The 23,311-nt window shown below is 37.4% G+C and overlaps 1 protein-coding gene across 1 annotated transcript in view; it reads left to right on the top strand.

Moving 5' to 3' along the window:
* INPP4B (inositol polyphosphate-4-phosphatase type II B) overlaps nt 1-23,311 on the top strand; it is a gene marked incomplete at both ends in the record, with an annotated part of 286,967 nt that overhangs the window by 84,513 nt on the left and 179,143 nt on the right. Inside the window, 2 exons of the mRNA XM_082482899.1 lie at nt 2,248-2,472; nt 4,192-4,236. Coding sequence (XP_082339025.1) covers nt 2,248-2,472; nt 4,192-4,236 — 270 coding nt within the window. The remainder of the gene's footprint in view (nt 1-2,247; nt 2,473-4,191; nt 4,237-23,311) is intronic.

The raw sequence follows: 23,311 nt of genomic DNA, 5'->3' as shown, positions 1-23,311 counted from the left end.
TGATTCAGTATGCCTTTTGTGCTTGGCAGTGAGATTTCCACAGCTAAGAGGTAAATATAAATAGCATGATTTCAATTGCAAAGCATTGATTTCCTCCCAAAGCAGATGTTTTTTATCTAGCTAGTGGTAGGATATTTCAAGGCAAGATCACTGTTCCTATTTACGTTTAAAAATAAAGAGCAAAAAGAAAAGAACACCTTGATATATTTGTATTTTGGTTGTTAAGTGTTGCCTTGTTTGTCTGACAGTCTTTCCTTAGCTAAGGTATCTTGGATATCCAAACTGCTTCTATTAAACTTGTCTGTGCTTTTAAAGGCTGAATGGTACAAGGTGTTTTGCATGCCTGTAAATATTTTATTACTTTTAGTATTAGAATGACTGCTGGTTGATTTTGGTGTTGATGCTGGTTGACTACATGCCTCTTTTTTCCTTTCCTTTTTCCACTGCTAGTTCCAAAATACTATGAAATAAAAACAAACTTCTGAATCATTGGGGTCAGTGACAGGAGGAAGAAAACTATGCTGTTGCAGATCTTGCTGGAGGAGCAGAAAATTTATTAGCTCTTCTAATTACCAGTCTTCTTGAAGGTTACTCCCCTCATGGCTCAGATGCAGTAGCAGATCACATGAGAGTTTACAGCTGAAACTTCTGTGTCTCGAAATCCATCTTTGGCAAACAGTAAAGCTCAGCTTGTTCAGGTTTGGTCACTCAAGACCAGTATGTATTTTGTGTGTAAACCGGGATCTGATGAACATCTGCAGCTCCCTTAGATTTTGAATATTATTGTCTCAAGAACTGATACCTTGCTTTCTGACTCAACCTGGGCTAGAGGCAAGAGTTTGAATCCTTATTAGCGCTTTGTAAATTGCCTGTAAAGCCAGAAAGATGTTCCCCCATTTTCTGCTCTTCTTCCCAGTTTTCCCTCATGAATTCTATAGTCCAAACTGGTATGTGAAATCTTATCCATCATCCTTAGCAGCAGCTGCAGCCACACAGTTAGATTTCCTTAGATCCACCCTCAGACAGAAAAATTGTCCCACCTCTACAGGGATTTGTGCCAGACTTGAGGTTTGCATCTTTTGTTCCCCCATAACAATAAAAGCAGAGATAATTGTAAGTGGCAGATGCTCAGTTTATGAGGTGCAAACTGGTTTAGAATAACATATGTGGGTAAGTGCCCAAGGTTAAATACTCAAGTTAGTAAAAGGGAATTTAAGTTCACTTTGTATTGAAAAAAACTTTTCTATGTTATTGGGATTTTTTTGAACTAAGTATGAAAACATTTAGGTGTTCTGTTTCTTCCACTAATATGATCTATGGCTTATTTAGGTCAAAATGATTTTGATGTCCAACCAAATACTTCAGTCCTTATTAACACAATAGCACAGGTGTTTTACAGAGTTTTATGTTTCTAAATCAGTTGGTAACTTCTTTTAAAGAAGCATTGATTTTTCTTTCTTTCCCAGTTTGTTCTTCTCAGTGTGTGTCTCTCTAAATGTCACATTGAATTTGAGACTCTGTGAAGCCATTTATACTGCAGAATTTTAAATGCCTGAGAGGTGTTTTTTCTTCCTGTGCTAATTTTAATCAAATGACTGACCCTTGCTACTTAGCTGAAGCTCCCAAGAAATCCAGTTTTTTTTCCTACCCTTTTTTCTTTTGTTCTTAGAGAATTTGATCATTAAACAATTAGACTTCAGGCAAAACAGCAAACGACACGTGGATAGTAATGAGGTCAGAAGCTCCCACATACAACCTGTTGAATCTTCACAGAGGAGCTATGTCATGCTAAATTATCTGCATGTGTTGGTGAGCAGTATTCTGGCAAGGATGAATGCCAGGCTGAGCATAAAAGAGAGCTCTAAGAGAAGAAATGATGGACACATTCATTCTAGTGAATCCCACTATTTGTCAGAACCATGTCTGCTGCCCCTGCTAAATAAAATTCTTGTTCAAGTGAGCAGCTCTGATAGCTACCTGCTAGACTTCAGAATCTGTGTTGTTTGATTCTGCCCCTTAGTTTAGCAATATGTTAATTGCTTTTGGATTCACTCTATGGATAGACTTAGTACTACATTGACTCTGAAAGAACAGGGGTTTGATTCAAGAGGTGGATGGGGTGCATGGTTCTGTGACCGTGAAAAGAAATGTGTGTGTGGTGGTTTTAATTGTGTGTGACATCAATAATTTCATTATCCCCTTTTTGAATCAGAGTTCCTAACAAATGTGTTTGTTTTCTGAGTGCAGAGTTTCAGAGTGGAGAACCGGATCTTTACCTTGAAGCTGCATCAAAGCCAGATTGTGAATCTTGGGCTGTGGCACTGGGAGAGGCAAACTCAGAAGGTTTGCAGAATAAAATTCAGCAGCTCCGGAGGTTGATCATGGAAATCAAAGAGGAGCAATCATCAGATGAAGCAAGGCAGTTTCTCCCTTCATCCCAAGTAGACAGTCTAGGAGAGCCACAGTTTACGAGTAAGTGCACATACTCGTTTTATTGAGTGGTACAAAAAAGTGGCCTACTCTTTATAGCAGTACAGATAGTGTCACAGAGTACATAATGCTGTTTAACTTTTTGCTTGAAAAAGTGCAGTTCTAGAGGAAGCAAACTGATGAAGCTTATCTTTAAATATCATTACCTGATACATTTTGATTTATACAGATAACCTTTAGGGGGACAAATACATGATTACTGTTCCTGACTTTTTCTCTCCGATTTGTTTTCTTCATAAGACTTAAACTGTTTAGTTGAAAATATTTTTTTCCTCTTTTGTGTCCTATATAGACTACTGTTAAAAATATAGTCTGAAAGCTTTGATAAATGTATAAAGTTTGTGATACTTAATTTAGTATCACAGATTTGTTCTTTGTGATATAAAAGCACTCTGAGGATTTGAAAGCCCATAGCCATATGTTGAGTCACATTTGGTGCACTGGAGTCTGCACCATATTTCAGTTGCCCCGTTACTTAATCAAGTCTGTATCCAGCATATTCATAAAGGTATTCCATACCAGTATGCTGACTGTGCTACTGGCAGAATTAAACTCAGAAATTTGTTATAAGTCCATTAAAAAAAAACATCTTATTTGTTGTTTCTTACTGATCAATGCCTTTCTAAGCTCTGCAGCTGTAATTTTTCTTGCACAGACTTGAGTGATTAGCTATAGTGATGAGAACAATGTGAAACTAGACCTATTCAGCAACATCAAGTTTTCATGAAGCAAGAACAGCTATAAGAGTTTTTTTGTGGGTTACTCTTTTTTTTTTTTTTTTTTTTAGTTATTTGTAATTTTTAACAAAAATCTCGTGTTCCAGTTCAAATACCACCTTGTCCTTCCAATCTGATCAATTTCTTCAATACTGGAAAATACTTAATAATGCTTATGGGACACAATGCATAAATGTCAACAAGAGACAGTTTAATTTCTACAAGGTTCGTTGATACTGTAGTTGTGATCCAATTACTTCCTGCAGAAGGTGAACAACTCAGTGTTATTTAACTATCCTTCCTACGTTTCTCTTTGCATCTCTGTAGTTTGTTCCTTTATGCTAGTGCAATAAGAAAATATTGCCCTTTGCAGTAAAATGCGCACTAAAACATAATTACACAATGGAGGGAATGAAAATGTTCTTATTGTCCTTGGTATACAAGAAAAGGAATTCGTGTGCTATTTTCCAACAAAAAGAAGTTGGTTTTATTGCTTTACAATTTTTATATAGGCCAATAACATGGTGATGTATTTTACTATATTGACCTGATTTACATACTTTCACAGACCATGGTTTTTGTTTCCATTTTTAATGTGATGACATATCTACTTAAAAATTAATTGTATTTAATATTTTTTCAACAGATATATGGTTAGTTGTTGTGATCAAAAATCTTAAAAGTACCCATCTGTGAAACGTTGATGGTTTTGGGTTTTTTGAGGTTTTTTTTTGTTTCTTTTCCCAGCAACAGAAAGTTTCTATTAAAAAAAAAAAAAAAAGTCGTCTTCAAAAGCAGTCTTTTTTTTCAGGCAAGTATGTCATACAAAGCTCTCTTTCACTGTAAGTTTGTAACGTAAAATGTTACTCTGGTGGCAATGGCAGGTAGAGGTATGAATTAGGTATGCGAAAGTTTTACTATGTATTGAAAAGCTAGATGTTGAAATCACATTATTGCTAATTTATTTTTTTCTTAACTTTGAAAGGTATTCAGAGAATTGCAAATGAGCCAAAGCTGGAGTTCAGTCTTGGTAAGATACAATTTTGACTTCTTGGAATTGCAATGGCCTGTGTGCATGAAGAGTTTATTTTATATATATATATATAAAATTATACAACATAACATGTTACCTGTTTAAAAAAAAAAGTAGAACCACCTTGATTCCTTTAGGTAGGAGACATGCCCGTACCTGTCTTTGAAATGCTGACATTAGATTCTCAATTGGTTGAAATGGCTAAAATCTATTGAGTTCTCTAATGATATGCTGGTCTTCCAAGCTGAAAATCTGCCCAATAGCTTTGAGAACGTTGTTTATGAAATATTACTTATTTGGGACAAGATGTTTAAAATGGAGTTTTTAAAAAGATTTTATTCAGATAAAAGTACTGTCCCTTTAGAATAAACTTTTATTTAAAAGCATTGATTATTATTTTGTAGAGAAGAGTCAATATAAATGTTTACCTGATTTTATTGTTTTATACTTAGTATAAGTAATTAGTATATGAGAACTATATATTAGTATAGTATATAATATAAGAGAACTTTGTTTCAGGAGGAGGTGTTCTATCAGCTGAAGCCTCCCTCTCTATTCAGAGGTATACAGCATGATTAAGATTGCTCAGTAAGTCAAGCAAGCTAATTGAATAATAGTGTATTTGTAATACAAGATAAAGGTGCAGAATATTTGCAGCCCAAGCTGTGCCATTTAGACAGGAAAATTGTCAACTTTGTCATTGCTCTTTCAGCTTTCAAAATAGTAAGTGAAATAATTATTTGCCATAGAGGCATTAGATACAGAAATTCCATATTAGAAATCAGAATAATAGCTAGGTTCAGTTGATTAATGGTTGAACCGGATGATCTTAAGGGGCTTTTCCAACGTAAGTGATTCTCTGATTATTCCCAGCTCCTGTATCCAGTAAAATAACACAGTGGCAAATAATGCATCTTTTGAAATATTTCATGCTATATGCTGCTTACATTCTGAAATGACTAAAACTTGTCCAATGTTTTACAATTTTTGCATTCATATAACCTGCTAATAAGTGCATCATGTTGTATAGCTGTACACTGAGAAACTTTTACTTTGTGCTATTCAATACTCTGATAGAAACACACTTTAAAACATCTATTGGAAAAGTGTGTGTGTATGTGAGAGAGGAGGAGAGGGAAATAGAGACATTCGTCAGCAGGGTGTTATGTAAAAATAAATCAAACTCCAGTATTTGGAGAATTTAAATTATCTACCAACAAATCTCCCTCAGAAACCCTCCAAACCAGAAAAAAAGATGGCATCAGTGACATGGCTGCAGGTTCTCACCCTGCTCATTCCATCATGGTAACCTGTTTCCTGGCCCTGTCCTTTGAATTGCCTTACACTTGGTTTGTGTGCTGCTGTAACTATGCTGATATAAAAGCTGATACCCTAAAGCTGTGCCCTTTGGGGCAGATGCAATTCTGTCTGATCAATCATTTTTAGATTCCCTGAATTATATCTCAGTAGCTTTACCTGTATGCCTTTTAAAAATTAGACAGTTATAGCATTACAAAAACGGTGAGTAGTTTTTTGTTTTTTTTTCCTGTAGGGACTATTTCTGCTGAAATTGTTAAAAGTTGATATGGAAGAAAGGCCTGCTTCTCTGTTGGGGAATTACCATGCTATAATAATTGCTAAGAGTGATTTTAACCTTTTTGTGCCTTTCCATACGCATTTTATAGGTGATGTGACTGTAGTATTTGGACACGGCTAGTAATTGCTATGCTCCAGCAATAACAAACTCCCAGAATGACCCTGGTGTGGTGTAGGAAAGGGAGGAAGGTGCTGCAGGCGGTGACTGCAAATTAGATGAGCTGTGCTTCAGGAGAAGTTGCTTTCGGTGATAAATGTGCCTCAGCAGGCAGAAGTGTACAAATAATGTAAAACCATTTTCAGACTTGTTTGGACTCGTGCTGGACAGAGCTCTGTTCACTCATGGTGTCAGTATTTGTGTTTTGGATTTGGCTGTCTCTGGTAGGAATTTTATGTTCTGTGGTTTGTTCTGCAGCATTATTGATCGAGTCATTGCAGCTCTGTGAGTGATCTTATACTCTGACTTCTGCTGCTGCTCAGGTAGCAAGAGTAACAGTGTAAACCTCTTGTTTTTGACTGGTATTTCTGGCGAATGTCATAGAATCATAGAACAGTTTGGGTTGGAAGGGACCTTTCAAGGTCATCCAATCCAATGCCCCTGCAATAAGCAGGGACATCATCAACTAGATCAGGTTGGTCAGAGCCCCATCCAACCTGACCTTGAATGTTTCCAGGGATGGGGCATCTACCATCTCTCTGGGCAACCTGTTCCAGTGTTTCACCACCCTCACTGTAAAAAATTTCTTCCTTATATTTAGTCTAAACCTACCCTCTTTTAGTTTGAGACCATTACCCCTTGTCTTATCACAACAAGCCCTGCCAAAAAGTCTGTCCCCATCTTTCTTATAAGCCCCTGTTAAGTACTGAAAGGCTGCAATAAGGTCTCCTCCTCTTCTCCAGACAGAACAACCCCAGCTCTCTCAGCCTGTCCTCATAGGAGAGGTGTTCCATCCCTCTGATTGTTTTTGTGGCTGCCTCTGGACCTGCTCTAACAGGTCCATGTCTTTCCTGTCTGGGATATTTAGCAGTGCAGGCAACTGTGTAAAGCTGATTCTTAGTGTCTTGTTCCTAGAATAATACTAAATATGTAAGCATAACACATTTGCATTAGGGGAATCCACCTCCGGTGACCAAGTGGTCCATGGAAGACTTCAATTTTCTTATAATGGTTATTCTTACTGGAATATCAACATACCCATGGCAACGCTTCCTAGCTCCAGCCACCCCACTGGATTAATCATATATGTACAAATGAACATGCACGCACCTTTCGCTTATCAGTGAGAAGAACAATTCATCTGGGAAGGATGCATGTGCTGTTTGGCCCAACCAGACAGTTAAAATACCTCTTGCAAGGGCAGCCAGTCAGTGCCTTCTGTGCTGCTCACCTGGTTATTGCTGGGGCTGGAAGGGACTCACTCTGACAGCCTGGTCCGTGCATCTGGGAAACATGCACTGCCTTGCTGTGCCAGCTGAGCCAGACAGCTGCCCCTTGGCTTCTGGCAGGCCAAGGGCACTGGTTGGCTGATCTCACCTTTTGAAGCTTTGTTTATGTCAAATTAAAGACTTGGCATTAGCTTTAGCTAACCAAGGACTTCCAAGACCTCTCTGTGAGGTGAACCAAAGTATGGTAAGCATTGATGAGAGAGATGGTGTGAAAAAGCACTCTGCTGCAATAGGTAACCAAATCTTAGGGCTTTGTAGAGATGTTTCATCTTGATTAGACTGGTCTTTGGCATTTGGAAGGCAAATCTAACCGTTAATAACCTATAAAACTGGTCTCTAGCTCTGAAAGAATGGCTTATATCTATAGTTTTGTTCATATGCATTATAAAAGCAATATTATATTAGTTAAGTAGCATATATATGTCTGGAAATAAACATTTGCTTGTATCAGTTAATATTAACATGTTTTTAACTATATTTTTTAAAAAATTGTCAGTTATCACATAGTTGTACTTTGTAACTCTTCTGTCACTAGTTGATCAGAAGTAACATTGAGAAATGCAACTCTCCAGTAACTAAAACAGAATATAGCTCTTTAATAATACTTGGGTGCTGCCTAATATGTGAGTTTTATTTAGGGACAGTATCTCTAAATACTGCTTTTCAGCATGTGATCAACATTGATCTTGAACATTCCTTATTTTGGAGTCAGAGCTTCCTTTAGACTAAGATTTTTTTTGATTTTTCTATTCCTGAGGACTCTTTCAAAATATAGCTGGTTTTGAATCTTGTGAGTGTTGGGAAGTTTTACTTTTAAAACTTTATTTTGTTTAGCTTTTCAAGTTGTTCTGTTCTGCATGCTGTTTTATCAAGCACTAGGAGGTAGCACGTGTCAGCCTGTGCAGAGCGCTGAGTTGCTGAGAGAAACAGAGTAAAAGGAATAAAAACAGATCCTGGGCCTCAATAACAGACCAGTCTAACAAACAGTAAAGCTGATAAGAATCTTTCCCGTGACTTTGAAGTGCACAGGGTTAGCTGTTTTATAGATGTTTATTTTGGAGTTACTCTTCTTGGTTGCGTCTTTAAAATATCCCAGCCCTTGAGTCCCAGATCTAACTAAATAAGGTATACGTTCCTGACTTCACATTGATTTTGGTGTGGCTGATTTGTGGTATGTGAACTTAACTGAAGTATTATGTAATAGTTATGGGAAATAAATTATATTATGCATACTGTTGAACACTATTGTGAAGTTTTTAAAAGCTTGCACCTCTAAAGGTGTTTGCGTGTATTTGGTGAGCTGACAAAGCAGCCCAAGAAAACTCAATCAGAAAAATGAGGGAGCAGGGCAGAAAGCACAGTTGGTAGTCAAAGTGCTCAAATGTGAACTCAGAATGAACATAATGTTAATATGGAGAAAGATATTTGAAAAAAATAGTCTAAAAGGAACGCTTGTTACTCCCTCAATGACTGGTAGAATTCGTTTTGACGCATTTCAGTGTTTTTCAGTTCGTCTAATTGTTTAGATTTGTGAAGAGAGACCAAAGGATATTGCAGTTGTGGGTGGGGTGTAGTATAATAATCTAGATAACTGTATGGAGAGGAATGTCTCTGCCCATGTTGTAGGTGTATTCAGGTACTAATTTTAATGAGAGCACCTGTCTAGCATCTCCAAAACCTTTCAGCTTCTTGGGAAGTATGTTAGGGCAGTAAAGTTTGATGGACTGTCCTATTGTGGCATAACCTTTTATAATGTTCAAGGTATAGAAAAATGAAAATCTCACTTCCTTTTACAAAATCTCATAAAATAACACACAATTCATAGAAAACTTCAGCAAGTAGTTGAAAGAATTAAAAATTAAAAATTTTAAGGTATTTTTTCATTTTACCATGTCATGAGGATGGAGCCAGGCTCTTCTCAGTAGCAACCAATGATAGGACAAGGGGGAATGGATTCAAGCTGGAACACAAGAGGTTCCACTTAAATTTGAGAAGAAACTTCTTCTCAGTGAGGGTGACAGAGCACTGGCACAGGCTGCCCAGGGAGGTTGTGGAGTCTCCTTCTCTGGAGACATTCAAAACTCGCCTGGACGCCTTCCTGTGCAACCTCATCTAGGTGTTCCTGCTCCGACAGGGGGATTGGACTAGATGATCTTTTGAGGTCCCTTCCAATCCCTAGCATACTGTGATACCAAATAGTGTGTTGATACAAAAGCTGTCTACTTGTAAATGCAGAAGTGTTTGTTCTTCACTGTCTAATTTTTCCCTGAGTAATACTGTGATGCTATTTCTTGGATAAGGTCTTGAAGCAAACTCTGCATACTGAACCTAAATGGGCTTCTCAAAGACCAGGACTAAACGATTTTTCCAATTCTGTAATGTAATATGGAGCTTTTTCAGCAGCAGCCGTTCCTAGAAGAGTGATAAGCAGAAATACTGGTTTTATTGGAGTCAAACTTGGAGTCAGAGTCCTGATCCTAGCAGAATTTTCCCATCTAACTTGGTTATCCTTCTGCTTCATCGCATTACAAGTTGGTGAATAACTGATACTTTGTTGTGTTAGCCAAACTTAAAAAAAAACCCAAACCTTATCGTCACACTTTTGAGTAAACTTAAGAAGAAAAGTGATCATTTCTGCATGAATCAAATCGAAACTGTTGCTTTATGCTGAAGGGTGTTTATCCCTCAAAAAACTTGTGTTGGCTGTGTTAGGAACAATATTAGCAAATATATAAAAATGAAGAGTGTTTTTTTGTGCTTTTTATATTTTATTTTAACATTTCACCCCTTTTTGTTGAAACAGTTTGCTGAATTTTACAGGAGTTTGTTCTGGTCCCACACAAATTTCATCTTCCACCAAACTAGTCAAGTTTTTTTCCTAGTTTTACTGATGCATATTAGATGCTGTTTCTTCCCAACAACAACAAAAATAGGTGAAAGACAAGTTAAATTGGGCAGAAGAAATTAAGGAAGTAGAAAAGGTATTATGTGATCAGAAAGAATGCTTTTTTTTCCTCTGGGAACTACTTCTTGGGCTTCTGCCTGTTTTGACACTTTTGCACTGCAGCATAAGATGCTGTAAATGCATTTTATTCTTAGCAGCTCAGTGTTGCTAGGATGAACTTTTTTGACAGAAAGGATCCTCCCAAAGAGGTAGCAATTTCCACCCCAGTCTGTATTGGCATGTTTTGAGTGGTTTTGACTCAGGATTTGCTGTGTTTTTGAACTAACTCCTAGAGGATTTTCCTTTTTTCCTCAACTTATGCAGGTGAACTTGAGCTAACTTTCAGTCGGTTTCAGTGCAGTTAAAGCAACAGGTGAAACTGTCTTCCAAAAACATTCTAAGGTAGTCAATGCCCATCATCTTTCATGTCATACTGTCATCTCTCTTTTGGCAGCATTTGATGATGGAACAGGATGATGTATGTTGAGCAAATTGGTAAGTAGGATCACCTAGAGTTGAGTGATGTTGAATTAGTGACGCCTGAGCAAATAAGCTCTCCTTACTGTCCTCCTTCATTCTGTGGTACTCATAGTAAGCTTGCTTTATTATATGCAGACATTACGTGAACACTGCTGAAAAGTGATTTGAGGATGGATTTGCCAGGACTCCACATCTTTCTTTATCTACCTCTTCTCCCACAGTACTTAGTTAGCTTTTGAGAAGGCTTTTGGGATTCTGTCATAGCCCCTGCCAAACTGAAAGTAACTTTTTTTTGTAGGCAGCTTTCCGATGCTCTGCTGCTTCATTGTTGTGCACCTCTTTAAAACTAAAGCATCACTCCTGAATTTTGCATGCTGCATACTCTGTCAGAGAAAAGGAATGTCTTTTATAGTGGTATTGCCAAAACTGTCTGGATATTACCATTATGACTTGGTCATTTTAGGCCATTTTGTTGTAATAAAGTAGTCATAATGCCACTACTGAAGTAACTAAATATACAAAGAGAATGTATTAGTGTGTTTTCCCTTTAAAATCTTGCCTTTTTAGTCTTGCATGACTCTTCTGTTTATGAGCATATTCAGCCTCCTTCTTGCAGAAGGTTGTCCTGTTCCATTTGACAGTGTCAGCCTGCACTCTCTATTTGTCTTTCCAATTTCATTCGTTATATTCTACCTCACTTTATGCATAATGTATTAAACCATCATGGTTTGCTAACCTACAATGTTCACTACATTAAACCGTCTTTTAAGCATGTGTTATGTACACAGGGGAAAAATGTTTGAAAAAACAAATCCAGAAGATGGGGGGGAAAACACCAAAAAGCTCAAAACCAGAGTCCTTTCAAAAACTCATATCCTTGTTCAGTTTTCTCCAGATATGCTGGGTTTGAGTCCTAGAGAATTAGGCCAGATTTTCAAATCTGTATCTGTAGGCATTTCTGTAATTTTAGAAATCTATCCTTCAGTCCCTTTAGGGCAGGGATTGTCTTCATTTGCGTTGCAGCTAGAGAAGCAGCATGCTGTCATGAACCTGAAATATTAATCTATATTAATTGTATCGTTGAATATGCAAGAACTCAAAAATCTCCAGTAATGAAACTTTGGAAGATGTTCAGTTAGTGTTCTGCCTCCTTCTCACACGTTCAGAGGATCTGAAAAGTTCTCTCTATAATGTAATATAATTTACAGATAAAATACATTTCTTTGAAGAGGATCTATATATCCATAGATATCTATTCTATGTATGTAGTTCATATATATGAAAATTTGTTTTGTTGCTGGCAACCCATTATATCTAGTATAGTATTACTCATTTTTGTTAACTGTGAGTTATCTACTTAGTTTCTCTGCCAGTAAGAAGTAATTCTTGATAGAAGTAGTCACAGAAATATTTTCAACTTGTTGGCATCCATTGCTATTTAATGATATTCATTAAAAAGCTATGGCTGTGTAAATTCAATTTTTGTGTAGGTTATAGAGATTAAAATTCTACATTACACCGTGATATGTAGCAGTTAGTCACCACAGTGGGCTCATTAAATGCAGGGATGTTTATTTGCTCTGAAGTGGGTCAGAGCATATGATGAACCAGCACAAGGGAGTAAATCATTACTGATTGAGCGTATTCCAGTATGATGGAGTAGAGGAATCCACTGACACACTGATGTGATTAGTAAGTAGCATGAGGATGCTTTGGGGTATCAGTATTAGTAAACCCAGGTGCAAACTGCATTTTAGGCAGTTTTCTTCCATTTTGTTGTATGAAATTTAACTATCTTCTGTCTCTGGAAGCTTTTGCTTTTAGCAAAAAAAATATATTTGAACTATCAGGAGAAAGTGGATGACAGCCTTGTTAAATACAAATGTGTATAAATCAGGGCTGTGACTAACGGAAACTTTTAAATCTAATAGAATAAAGATTCTTACAGCGACTTGCACATATTTTGATAGAAACACTTATCTAGAGATAAATTTTGAATAGCTATGGCTAATCTGTTTAGACAGGAGTTTTGTAGATACCTGAATTTGAAAAGCTATTTAACAGTTGAAAGGGTTTTTTTGAATTTAACCATTCTGAGAGACAGGGTTTTATCATCTTAGTGCTCAAGTGATGCAGCAGATAATAGGATTAAATCCTGTCAGAAATGTACAAATTCTGAAATCTTGTCAGAGTTAGCAAACTGCTGCATTTACAAGGCCAGGGAAAAAGGAGGATAAGACTAGACTTTGTTTTTCAAATCTTAAATAAATAACATTAGTAGGCTTCTTAGTAAAATCAGTTTCTTCTTGATATTGAAAATGATATTTTTGTGTCTACTTCACATTTTTCTCATAGACTTTGTAAATGTCTCATGTTTACAAAATTCCTTCTGTTCAAAATTTCAAAGGGACAAAGTTGTGTCAATGCTGAAAACTGTAATGTTCTCTGTGAGGTCGGGTGCTAGGTCAGTGCCCCAGTGAGGTTAATTGCAGATTAATTATATCAGCTCAATCTTAGCATGGGTTCAGGTACCTCATTCCTTACCAATAAGGGTACTCGTGCTGCTTTGCCTGAACTAATTCTAGTTTCTGATGTAAAATACTCAAAGCAATCAGAAACCTTTATGATAACTGGTAAGGCTTATTATTATTATTCCTTTACTTAGGAAAAGGGTTCCAGAGTTACTTAAGAATTGATAGATGTAGTAGATATTTAATGCAATTCTGTCAAAATTGGGCTATCGTTAATTTTTCACACATAGATATTAAAACAAACAACTTGGTAGGTACCTTAATTTGTCCTTTAGTATTTTTACAAGCTTAATGCTTGGCTTCTGAAGTATTGGGTGTTTTGGTGAATGTAACATAAACTTTTATATTATTCCGATGAAACTGAAAACTTGTGTTTCCAGGGTATTTTTAAGCTAGTTCATAGGAATGTAGGATTAAAGATCATTAAGTTAGAGATAAGTTATTTTTGGCACATGCTGGTGCTCTTTTTTCCTCATTATTTTTCTCTTCCTGCTTTTCCCCCCAAATACACCTCCTACTGTGCATACTTTCTCCTGTTTGTCTTGCCAACCTGTGTACTCTTTCCAGTTCAATTTTTGAATCTCATTCTCTCAGTTGAGTCCCTTCAGATTCCTTAGTGTGCCTCCCATGTAGTTCTCACACTGACACTTGGTTCGTCAGAGGGTGTTTGCGTGTATGCATGCCCGAAGCCTATTACACCTTTAGTCTTTAGGGTGCCAGACTGGTGGAATAGAGCAAGTGGTGGAGGTATGTGTGAGTTCAGTGGCTGAGCTGGGAAAGAGGGAACAATGGCTTACCTAGCGGGTCTCTGCTATGGAAGGAGTTTTTATGGGCAGCATCTTCCTAGATGAGACTGGCACTGAGCGTGCTCTCCCATTGCCTGACCAATGTGTCTGCAGCTACAGCTCTTATGTGACCTGATGTCTTTGTGCTTACCTGATAGATAATGAGTCCATGACCGATTCCTCTGTGGATCAGGAAGCTGGTCTGAATGAAGAAGACTATTTAGATCCTTATTGAGAATAATTTCTATTGCAGACACTTATACAGAGAGCAACAAGCCAAATAAGGATGAGTTATTCCTTTGTTCTTATAGAAAGCTCTATAAGACTTCCTTACCTACAACAGAGATTTGGACAGCAGTCCTGGTACTGCTGCCTTCTTCCAAACTTTCCCTACCTTCCAGGAAGCTGACATTTTAACTATTCAGGATGTAAATGATTTTTATAATTTTTTTTTTTAAATTCCTTAACCATGCAGTTGTCAGGTAGGCTTAGAAGGCATACAGTGTCTGCAGAATGTTTTCAGCAATAGATGTTAGTCTTTTCCATAGCTTCATTACTAAGAATAAACTACATTTTCATAAATCCTTTAAAACTACACAGTTTCTCCTGGTAGAAGTTTGGTTGGTTGGTTTTTTTTTTGTTTTGGTGTGTTTTTGTTTTGTTTTGTTTTTTCATGTCTGGTAGCATTAAAATTTTAAACTTTATTTCTACTTAAAAAATTATGTATACCGCTGTTTGCTTAAGAGCCAATTTTAGTATTCCTGGTTTTGCACTTCAGTGGTTGAAATATTATTTTTCTCTGCTACTGTCCAATGCCCCTTACAGTCCTGGGATTTCTTCTAGGCAGGTACGAGAAATAGCTTGTATTTTGGAATTATTGGACAGAGTCAGTTGGGATGCCAAAAGTAATACTTACGATTAAGGAACTGGAGCATCCCTCATATGAGGAGAGGCTGAGAGAGTGTGGACTGCTCAGCCTGGAGGAGAGAAGGCTTGTGGGTGATCTTATCATGGGTGGGGCAGATTGAAGGTGAAGGAGCCAGACTCTTCTCAGTTATGCCCAATGAAAGAACAAGAGACTGTGGCAGGGATTTGTCAAGTAACCTTGCAGTAGGATCTTTGAGGCTTCTTAGCGCATGCTGTTAGCAATTGGTTTGCAATGGACTCTTGTCATGTTCCGTACCGTATGTTGATAGTATCTGTTGCCTTGATCTAGAAATTGTTCAGGATCTCTAAATAACCCCTCATAATTATATGGAAATTAGACTTTAAAATTGTTGACATCTATGTGGACTCAAGCAGTTTTAGGGAACTTCCACTCTTGCGTTGTTATTAAATACTTCATGGTGTGTTTAGTGTGCCTCACATAAGGATATAATAGCAGCCTGAATTGCCTTGCTTTTTAGGCATAGAATGAGCTAGGACTGGAGAGAGTTGAGCAAATGTGGAATTAAAGTTTTGTGAATGCTCTTGGCCTGGGATAGTATCTTACTAGTGCTCATTTTTATGTGTTTTTTTTTGTGTACATGTACATGCAACGTTTTGTTTATTTTTTCTGTATGTTCTCACAGGGAAGACTTACTAGTGGGAACGCTTGCAAAAATGTAAGCTTAAAGTAGAATGTGTACTGAATATGTATTTGCAGCAGTGGTATTGGCCAGGAATATAAATGAAATGGACACTTTTACCCTGAGTTGAAACTCTTCCCCCTCTTCTACGCAAATAAAAGAATTCGAGTCAAAGACAAAATAAGCTCAGGATGACTGTTTAGTGATTAGTGCCGTTTTTCCAGTGGGGTGGACCTGAGTTCTGGAGTGACTGTTGACAGTGACCTGAATTCAGTGACAATTGAATGTAAAACAACATATGTAAAATATAGATATTGCCTTTCAAATTACCTTTTGTCCCCTCTAAACTTGCTGCCAGTAAGTCTTCCTTTTTTTAAATCAAGGTGGGACAGCTTCAAGAGGAAGACTCGAGTGTCTGTACACGCTCTCTTCTGTAATAATTGGCAACTTTTTGTAGTTTGTAGCTGCTATGTTAGAGGTGGGCAGAATGATAAACCTGTGGATGTGCCCTGTGTCTGACCTTTTTCTGGTCCAGTGCTCTATTGAATTAAAAGGGGCACTGGCACCATTTCTCCTTCAGCCTTCCCACTGGGTCTGCTGTGAAGGAAATCAGCAGTGATGTTTTTGCAGAGCATGGACTAGCAGCTGTGCCCTGCCAGCCTGAGACTGTCAAGATAGGTGTGTGGTTTGCAGATCCTGAAGGTGCCAGAGATAGGCTTGGAGCTGCTCAGCACTGTCAAAGCTGAGGCAATCGGGATGTGCCCAGAAGCCAACCTGCAGGCATGTAGGGACACCTTACACTTGAAAGCTTAAATACCTGGAGACTTAAATATCTCCAAATCTAGGTAGCAGGCATGTGGAGGCTTAGATTATTCTGTTTAAAACCCACTCGTGGATGTCTCTGTCTTTTTGTGAGTTTACGCTTGACTTTTTACTGTCACTTTTTGCAGTTGGTCTTTTCTAACCTTTAGCCCAGTCTGTAAAAAGCTTCATGAAGAATTGTCTGGAGAATTCCTTGCACCGCTTTCCTTGTGTGCGTTTCTCCTTGAAGATAAAGTCACCTTACAATTCCAAAAGAGTATAGATCATTTGGGAGACAAAAAGCTAGCAAATTATTTACAGATTACAGTAATCACATAGTTCATGCTTCTTGTTGTGCAGATGGTAATAAATAAACAGACGTAAAACAATTCTATTTTGTTAGGCCAATAACATAATAACTGAAATGTTTTTAAGTAATTCAAAGCATGATAGCCCTTGACTTTTTTTGACTCTAATGGTACTGCACTGCATTAACTGAACATTTGTCTTCCAAATGGCAGTTGTTAAATACATCTCGAAATATGCCTATGGAAATAATTGCAGTAATACTTTCATGTTATAAAACATTTCCCAATGGATGGTTTTTTTTAATCCTCATATGTGGAAACAAGTTCCATAAAAAGCAAAACATCTAATTAATAGAAGACTGAAGTCCTCATCTCCTTTTGAACATATTAGTTATAGATGTACTTATTTTTAGAACTTTCAAAATGCATGTCCTGTGGTGATATTTGACTTTAAAATGAGGCGCGTAGGCCCTGGAAAAAAATGGAATTCTCATAAACGCAGCACCACAAAATCCCCCCTGACACTCAGAGCAGCATGACATCAGACTGACCCAAGGTGCTTGAAATGGCTTTGCTGAAAACAAATGAAATGCTTCTGAATGCTTTTCTTCATTGTTTTATCCCCACCTCCTGTGGATAATAAAGTTTCTAGTACAGTTATGGACACTTTAATTATTGTGATTATTGTGATCAACCATATTTTTAGTGTGTTTTTTTCCTGATATATGTAATACGAAACTGAAATGAAATAAATTGAACTAAATTTAAAAAATGCCCATGTTGTGAAATATAGTTAAGATGTTCAAAGCAATTTAAAGCTGACATTTTAATCTGAAATACTGTTGCATTTAGGATTGATTTCTGAGGGATTGAATGAGTACGGAATTTCATTATGATGAGTTAAGAAGAACTTGGTATTAGCATTCTTTGAAGACCAGAATTTTTCACAACTAAGAAGTTGGGGATTGTTGGCTGTAGGATTGTAAAAGAACTACCTTAAAACCTAAAATGGGCTAGTGCTGTTTTCAACTTTGAGATCTGAACGTGCTCTCATTGAGATGAAGAGCACGAATACCTAGGTCATTCTGGATTTAAATCTCAAATTTGCCAGGGAGTCTCTCTACAGAGACAAATGAAGGAATTTGTTGTTTTTGTTTTTTTTTTTTCCTTTTAATCCTTAACTAATATTTCTTTTTTACAAAGGAGTTGAAATAATTTAAAATTATATCTCTGGGAAGAAGTCAGCTATGTCTTTGCATATGTCAACACATCAAAACCAAGGCAAACATAGTATCAAACATAGTATCGTAACACGTGCAAACAGCAGTTTTTCACCTTTGAAGAAACTCCTGCTTGAAATGACAGTCTATTTATAGTCTAAGGATCCAACTTTCTGATTTAGCATGCAGTATGCTGGGCTCTACTGCTTTGTAGAAATCATTAATGTCTCCTCCTTTTAGATCTGTCCCAAAATACAAGCTGCAGAGCGTTTGTAAATCTGTGACCTAACAATTTAGAGCAATAATAATGGGCCGGGATCTTTGAGGAGGTAAGCTCAGGGTTAATTTTGAAGAAACTGGAAATATATACGCTGCTTTAAAAATGTTACTTTAAAATGACATCCAAGTGTGTCACAACAGCTACAATCAGTGTGTTATTTGTTACCCTCTACTTTTTTTTAAAGGCTATTTGTACCGACAGAGTTCTCATGGTTGAGATGTACATTTTGGAGATGTTTAGAAGTAAAAGTTATTTCTTCAGGATATGTTGAGTAAACGAATCAAAATTGCTCATGGGAGGTTGATTCCTTGAAACTTGTCCTCTGACACAACCCTTGATCTGTGAGCCTTTATTATTTCTGGACTCTGTCATTTATGTGAAAAGATACCAATATATATTTTTGTTAATTCCTTTTGAAAAAGTTATACTTTGCTATCTTATGTAGGTCTCATGCTATTAAAGTAATTTTAATTTATTTGTCAGAATGGCTGTTTTGAAATCCCCAAGAATTAAAGCAAAGTCTTTTGCTTAGATCTCTAATTTAGGTATTAATCCAGAATTGCCACCTTTTCAGACAAGTCTGTCTTATATTAGAATGTCTTCTCCTTTTGACTACAGTTTGCATACAGATTACTGAGCATTTATCATGCATTTCCTGACTAGGAAATTTAATCGTTACAGGGCTGAAAGTGATTGTTCTGGATTGCAGAAATCTATTTCCTCCTTTGATTAAAATTGTGCATTGCTCTTATTTGCCTTGACTTTGAAGTACGTTTTAGTCTGGTTTCCTTTTAGACATGTCAAAGAGCATGTTTTTTGTTTTGCTAAAAGATGGCCTCTGGCATATTGGAGGGACTAGTGCTTTGCTTTCTATTTTCTGTAGCGGACTCTCTTTTTAGACAGAGACTCGCTAATCATTCTCAACATTTGACAGGCACCTATGCGAGGAGAACCAATTGTGAATCAGGCTAGGCTATAGCATCCCAACAGAGGAAGGGGAGGGGGAAATAATAAAAAAAAAAAACATAGTACAATCGTACAGCTCAATGATACCCTGCCCACTCTTATTAAAGGCCATGTTCTGCCTCATTTGAGCACTACACAGGCAGAGTACTACAGTGCTCAAACCTTTCTGCCTCTTTCCCTTGACTGTTGTTATTTTTAGGAGTCTTTGTGAAATTGATCAACACTACATGGCTTCCTTGCCCTTCACTGGAGGCTCCATCTTTGGCATATGTAAAGGAAGGAACACAAATGTTTTCAGGCAAATGAATCTTAAAGGATGTTCAGTGAGACAGTCGAGCAATAGCTTTGCTTGCAAGTCTAACTATTGTCAGTCTTGTCTTTTGTGAGTTACTGTTGTTCATATAGGTCCCTACTGCATCTTGTGCTGGCACCTTCTTCATTGGTTGCCTTCACTATGTAACATTTTCACTTAAAGAAGAAATGAATAGTTTCATTCACTAGCTATGTCTCATAGGCAACAGGCCTATGGCCACATAGTTGATTAGTATATAATTAATTAGGGAGCCGGCTCCAGAGAAGTTTATGTGAAAGGGACATCCTTATCGCACCCTCTGAAACTGCACTATTGTTCAGATGTACTCAGGCCAGTGTTGACATCAGCTAGCTTGGGTAGTAATAGCCTCATAGTTGTGGGACCCTGAAGTCTTATCCAGGCTTCATGACATGTTGAAGAAGCAGGGTGGATCACTCCCTGCTGAAGTCTGGGCAGCTGTAGCTGGACTTCTACTAAGAAGCCAGAGTAGCTCACTTACAGCGGCTCAAAGCAGCTGTACTGCAGGGAAGAAGCACCCTGAAAGATTTCAGGTTGTTCAGAGTTCTTTCTGAAGCTTGTTGTCTGCTATAGTTGCTGGACTGTGATGCTTGACTGCCTGCCTTTATTTTGCAAGGAAAGCTTCTTTCCTCACCAAGCCTGAAAGTATGTTGTAAATACATATATAATTACATGGATTTGGCGTAAGGCTAAGCAACAGATGAATTTTCTTTACATATTTGAGAAAAAGGCTCTCTCTACAGTGTTGTAAAGTAATACTGCACACTGAGGATCAAAACCACGTAATGCTTCACTTGACAACTGGTATAGCAGTGTATAAATGCTTATGTCAAAGGAAGCAATGTGTGCTGTTATAATAAAAACAGATGTGGCAGACTGAAAACTTGAGAGGCTTGGCGCTTTTTGTTTCTTTTCATCTTCTTGTGGCGTTGCTGATATATTTTTGTACATTTATTTTATTTCTGAAGAGATGGACAGTTAGGAACCAGCAGAATACGTTTTATTTATAAAATCCAGAAGAAATTGTTACAGGTTCTAGATGTTTGCTGTGAGCTTGTAGTATAAATAAACCCACAGTTAAAAGAAAAAGGGAAGTCTGTATGCCATTTGCTATTCTTCTAATTCTTCAACTGGTACTTAAACTTGTAACCACTCTATTTTCGGATAGTGAGAAATCTCTGAAAGAAATTACAGCAAGTTTACATCTTTATTAGATACTTGATATGACAATATTGGGAAAAGGTGAAGGAGAAAATAATATTTAGCTCTCCTTCTGGGAGATTTAAGCCCTTTTGTGGTATTCTAAAATACCAACAATACCAAAATAAATTACAGCTTTGGAATAGCAGGATCAAAATCCATTTTGATATGAATATGTTTTGGGGTGTAGTATTGTACAGCAAGTTTTTGTGAGACTTCTAGCATATTTTTTTTCTTCTTTTCTCACTTCCATCACCAGAGAACTGAAGTCACCTTCAGATCAGAGCATAAATACCATTAATAGGCAGTGCCATGAGCAGAATAGTTTTGAACAGAAGGTAAAGAGAGTAATTGAGACTCTAAAGCAACAGCAAGCGCTCTGCTTTGCTGTCAGTAGACTACTGCAGCATCTGAGAAAGAGTTCTCTGTGCTGTTAGAGGCACAGTGTGCTCAGTAAGGAAATGCAGTCTTTTTAGGAAGAATTACATTTTTATAACTAAATATAGTGCTACATGGAAAAGATACACAGAGACACATTCTCAGATATATTTAAAATTAAAGGAGTTTAAAAATATTGATCAAGAGCAGTTTGTTTCATAACTTAAGGAGCCAGCTGTTCTGACCAAAGCTAGAAATTTATTCCCGTGACCTCGTTGCCATTGTGTAGCTTAAGCCTAGAACGCAGAGGTGGTGGAAGGCAGTTATACACAATTGTAAATAAAGCTGGAGGAGCGTGATCGTTGGCAGTGAATGTGCTGGAACAGAACACTAGCGATAGATTAACGCACTACCAAAATGTAAATTGCACTGAATGGATTGTTAACATATGTAACCATGCATTTACTTCTGCAGTAGAAATATGATACCTGTGAGCTGTACCTTGATCCATTCAGCCGCTTTCCTGTGTTTCTTGCATCTATCATACTTAAACTCTATACATAACTGGGGTTGTCCAGGCTGAATAGCAAAGCTGCAATATGAAACAGACTTGTTCTAACACATCAGAAGAATTGAAACCCACGCTCAGGAAATGGCTATTTATTTCCGCTCATAATGGCAATGCTAAGTTACAGTCTAAGCTTTTGCATTTATTTTACCTTCTTGGAGAAAGCAGAAGTATGCAGTTTAAAAGTGCTCTACTTAATGCTCTAGTCCAGCATGAGGCTTTCAGTAAAGCACAAAAGACACAAAACCTAAAATTTATTTAGTACTGCAAAACCCAGGGTAGGCAGAACTTAGTCTGAAATAGATCACTTCTGATTTTCAGAGTGGTAATCCTAACTAGATTTATCACTTCATATGCAAATAGGGTGATGACTGCAGCTGGCACCTCAACTCCTGGGCTTGATCACTTGTCCTTACCTTCCATCAGCATATAGCATTTTCCCTCAGCAGCACTCATGTATCTTGTTTCAATGACTTCTAAATAATCATGTTTTAGCTGCAAATTAAGTGGCTAATGATTAATGTTTCTCTGGGCAGCATATTGATATATCACTTACAGTGAGTACTGCTAATATTGGTGGTGGTTGTGGTTCTTTTTTTCCCAAACCTGTATTTGTAGAGATTTTGTGGAGATATCTTTCTTTATGCTTCATCTTATAAGACTTCCCTGTCATCTCTTTCTCCTTGGACTGTTGGTAGAAATTTTCTTCCTGCTGTTAATTACTGGCATCCCCCAAAGGATATGAATTGTGTTATGTATGTGCATTTCCTTGAAATATAACTAGGTTACTTTAGCAACCAGCTGTACATTCCAGAGAACAGATATGTATTTTATTTTTATGCAAGCCTCTCATCCCCAGAGACTGGAACAGTGATCTTGGACCTTTTCTTAGGTAAAAATCGGTGGGTCTTTATTTGTATACATGGTCCAAATGTAGCCTTCTATTCCATAGAGATTATTTTCATTGCACAATTTACCCGACTCTGAGCATCTGTTTTAATGACTACTGTTAATGAGCGTCCTTCCTCGTACATACCTGTTTCATGACTGTGTAATTGTGCCCTTATTTTGCGATAAGGTGGATATTATAATTTCTGTGGCTGCATCCTTTGATATTTAGTGCTGTACGGTGAATTTTACTGGGACTCCACATTGCAAATTGTTGTGGGAATAACTTCTCTGTTCTTTTGGTCCCTAGGTAGAGGTGTTCTTTATATACCAGCAAACTGAAGCATTCCTGCTGACACATGAATGGGACAGCTAATTAATAGTATTTATGATAAACCAATTAATATTTATTATGGAGCACTAGTTGGAGGGGTGCTTATTAACACCATTCTGTGCTAATACCAGCCCTCTAACATTTGTCTCCTTTGCTTTCGGGCATGTTTTGCCATGCAGAGAACATATCGCTGTCCTGTGTTTATCCCTCTTGCAGTTGCATTTATGCTCCAAATTCAAAAGTATGGCCAAAGCTTTCCTGTATATTCCGAAGCTGGATCGTTCCTAAACCTTTATGTGTGCCTGACTGAAGGTATTCTTTTCAGCAAGCTTGGTTAGTGCTGTTACGTCAAACCAGGACACTTGTGTTCAGCAGAAGCAGCAGTGATGTGCACGTTCTTCTCATATGCCTCCCTACCCTCCTCAACATGCCCCCAGGGTGGAGGAAA

This window comes from Vanellus vanellus, assembly GCF_965231255.1.
Source record: "Vanellus vanellus genome assembly, chromosome: 4".
Taxonomy (NCBI): domain Eukaryota; kingdom Metazoa; phylum Chordata; class Aves; order Charadriiformes; family Charadriidae; genus Vanellus; species Vanellus vanellus.
This window is presented reverse-complemented; position numbering and strand designations above follow the sequence as displayed.